The 1758-nt window shown below is 39.0% G+C and overlaps 1 protein-coding gene across 1 annotated transcript; it reads left to right on the forward strand.

Moving 5' to 3' along the window:
- The first annotated feature begins 432 nt into the window (after window positions 1-432).
- LOC101546125 (olfactory receptor 1J4-like) lies at window positions 433-1386 on the forward strand. The gene has a single exon (XM_004613550.2). The coding sequence runs from the start codon at window positions 433-435 to the stop codon at window positions 1384-1386; it is 954 nt and encodes a 317-aa protein (XP_004613607.2).
- Window positions 1387-1758: the final 372 nt, after the last annotated feature.

Consider the following 1758-nt stretch of genomic DNA (forward strand, 5'->3'; position numbering starts at 1 on the left):
AAAAATAGGACTAGGGAATCCAGTGTTTTGTAATTATGAGACAGATTCTGGTTAGGCACATATTGTCATTCCTTTCACCAGCATCTGTAGCAATGATGGAACTTCGCACACTTAGATATTATGATTTTGTACACTCTTTCAAAACTGAGACTTGCATTGCTTGCCTACTCATGTGTAGGGCTTTGTGCAGAGCGTGAGTTAAGCTGTTCTTCAAACTATTTTTGATGATTAAGAAAAATATCTTATAAATTGTGAAGATGTGATGTATTATTAGAACCCGAATGTTACATGGTGATTCATGTATACATACATGTGGGTTATGAACAAACTCATTAAGAAATAACATTTTCATGTAAAAATGTTGCTTTTATAATATGACTATTCGGGTTCTTAATATTTCTCTCTCTGACTCCCAGAGGAAAGAGGAGCATCATGAAGAGACAGAATGAGACCAGAGTTTCTGAATTCCTCCTCCAGGGTCTCCCTATACCACCAGAACAACAGGACTGGTTCTTGACTCTCTTCCTGGTCATATACCTGACCACCGTACTGGGGAACCTGCTCATCGTCCTACTCATCAGGATAGACTTTCGCCTCCACACCCCCATGTACTTCTTTCTCAGTGTCTTGGCCTTCAATGACGTGTCTTTCTCTTCTGTCACGGTTCCAAAGATGTTGGTGGACATGCAGAGTAATCACAAGTCCATCTCCTATTCAGGATGCGTTTCTCAGGTATATTTTTTAATATTTTTTGCTTGTACTGACAATTCTATTCTTGTAGCAATGGCCTATGACAGGTATGTAGCCATCTGTCAGCCACTCCACTACAACATAATTATGAGGAAAGGACGGTGTATCTCATTAGTAGCTTGGTCCTGGATTTTCAGTTTTTCACATGCACTGATCCACACCCTGCTCTTGATCCAAGTGTCCTTCTGTGGTGACATTACCATCCCCCATTTCTTCTGTGAACTAACTGCATTGCTGGAGGTAAGCTGCTCAGACACTTCACTCAATAACCTGGTCTTACTCATTGAGGGAGGAATGATTGTAGGTATTCCATTCACTTTTATCATGGTATCATATATCTGTATATGGGCCACTGTCCTAAAAAATCCTTCTGCTAAGAAATTCTTCAAAGTCCTTTCTACCTGTGGTTCCCATCTCCTCGTTGTAGCTTTATTCTATGGAACCATTGCAGAAGTGTACTTATTCCCCTCGCCATCCATGTCCAGTGCTAAAGAAATAGCTGCTTCTGTGATGTATATGATAGTCACACCCATGCTGAACCCTTTCATCTACAGCCTGAGAAACAGAGATATAAAACAAGCCCTCTTGTTGTTTGCTGATAAGATGATGTTCTTTAAGTCAAACAACTTAGTCTGAATGAGGTAACAAATATATAGACATATATATATATAAATAAATAAAGAAGCTACTATAGAAGAACTGTTGTTCTGAGAGCTCAGATAAACCTGTGTATACACAAACATCTCAGAGAGCTTGGTATTTCCATATCCCATGCTGCTGACATAAAACATGTTTATTAACCGGACTGACCAATAAAAATAATGTTAAAGGAAGAGAGGCTTACATAAATAATGTTTTCAATTTTATTTTATTCTAACATTCCTATTATAAATTTATTTATTTATTTTTGCTTTTTGGGTCACACCCGGCACTGCACAGGGGTTACTCCTCTCTCTGCACTCAGAAATTACTCCTGGCGATGCTTGGGAGGACCATATGGGATGCTGG

The sequence above is a fragment of the Sorex araneus genome, chromosome 1 (assembly GCF_027595985.1).
Source record: "Sorex araneus isolate mSorAra2 chromosome 1, mSorAra2.pri, whole genome shotgun sequence".
Taxonomy (NCBI): Eukaryota; Metazoa; Chordata; class Mammalia; order Eulipotyphla; family Soricidae; genus Sorex; species Sorex araneus.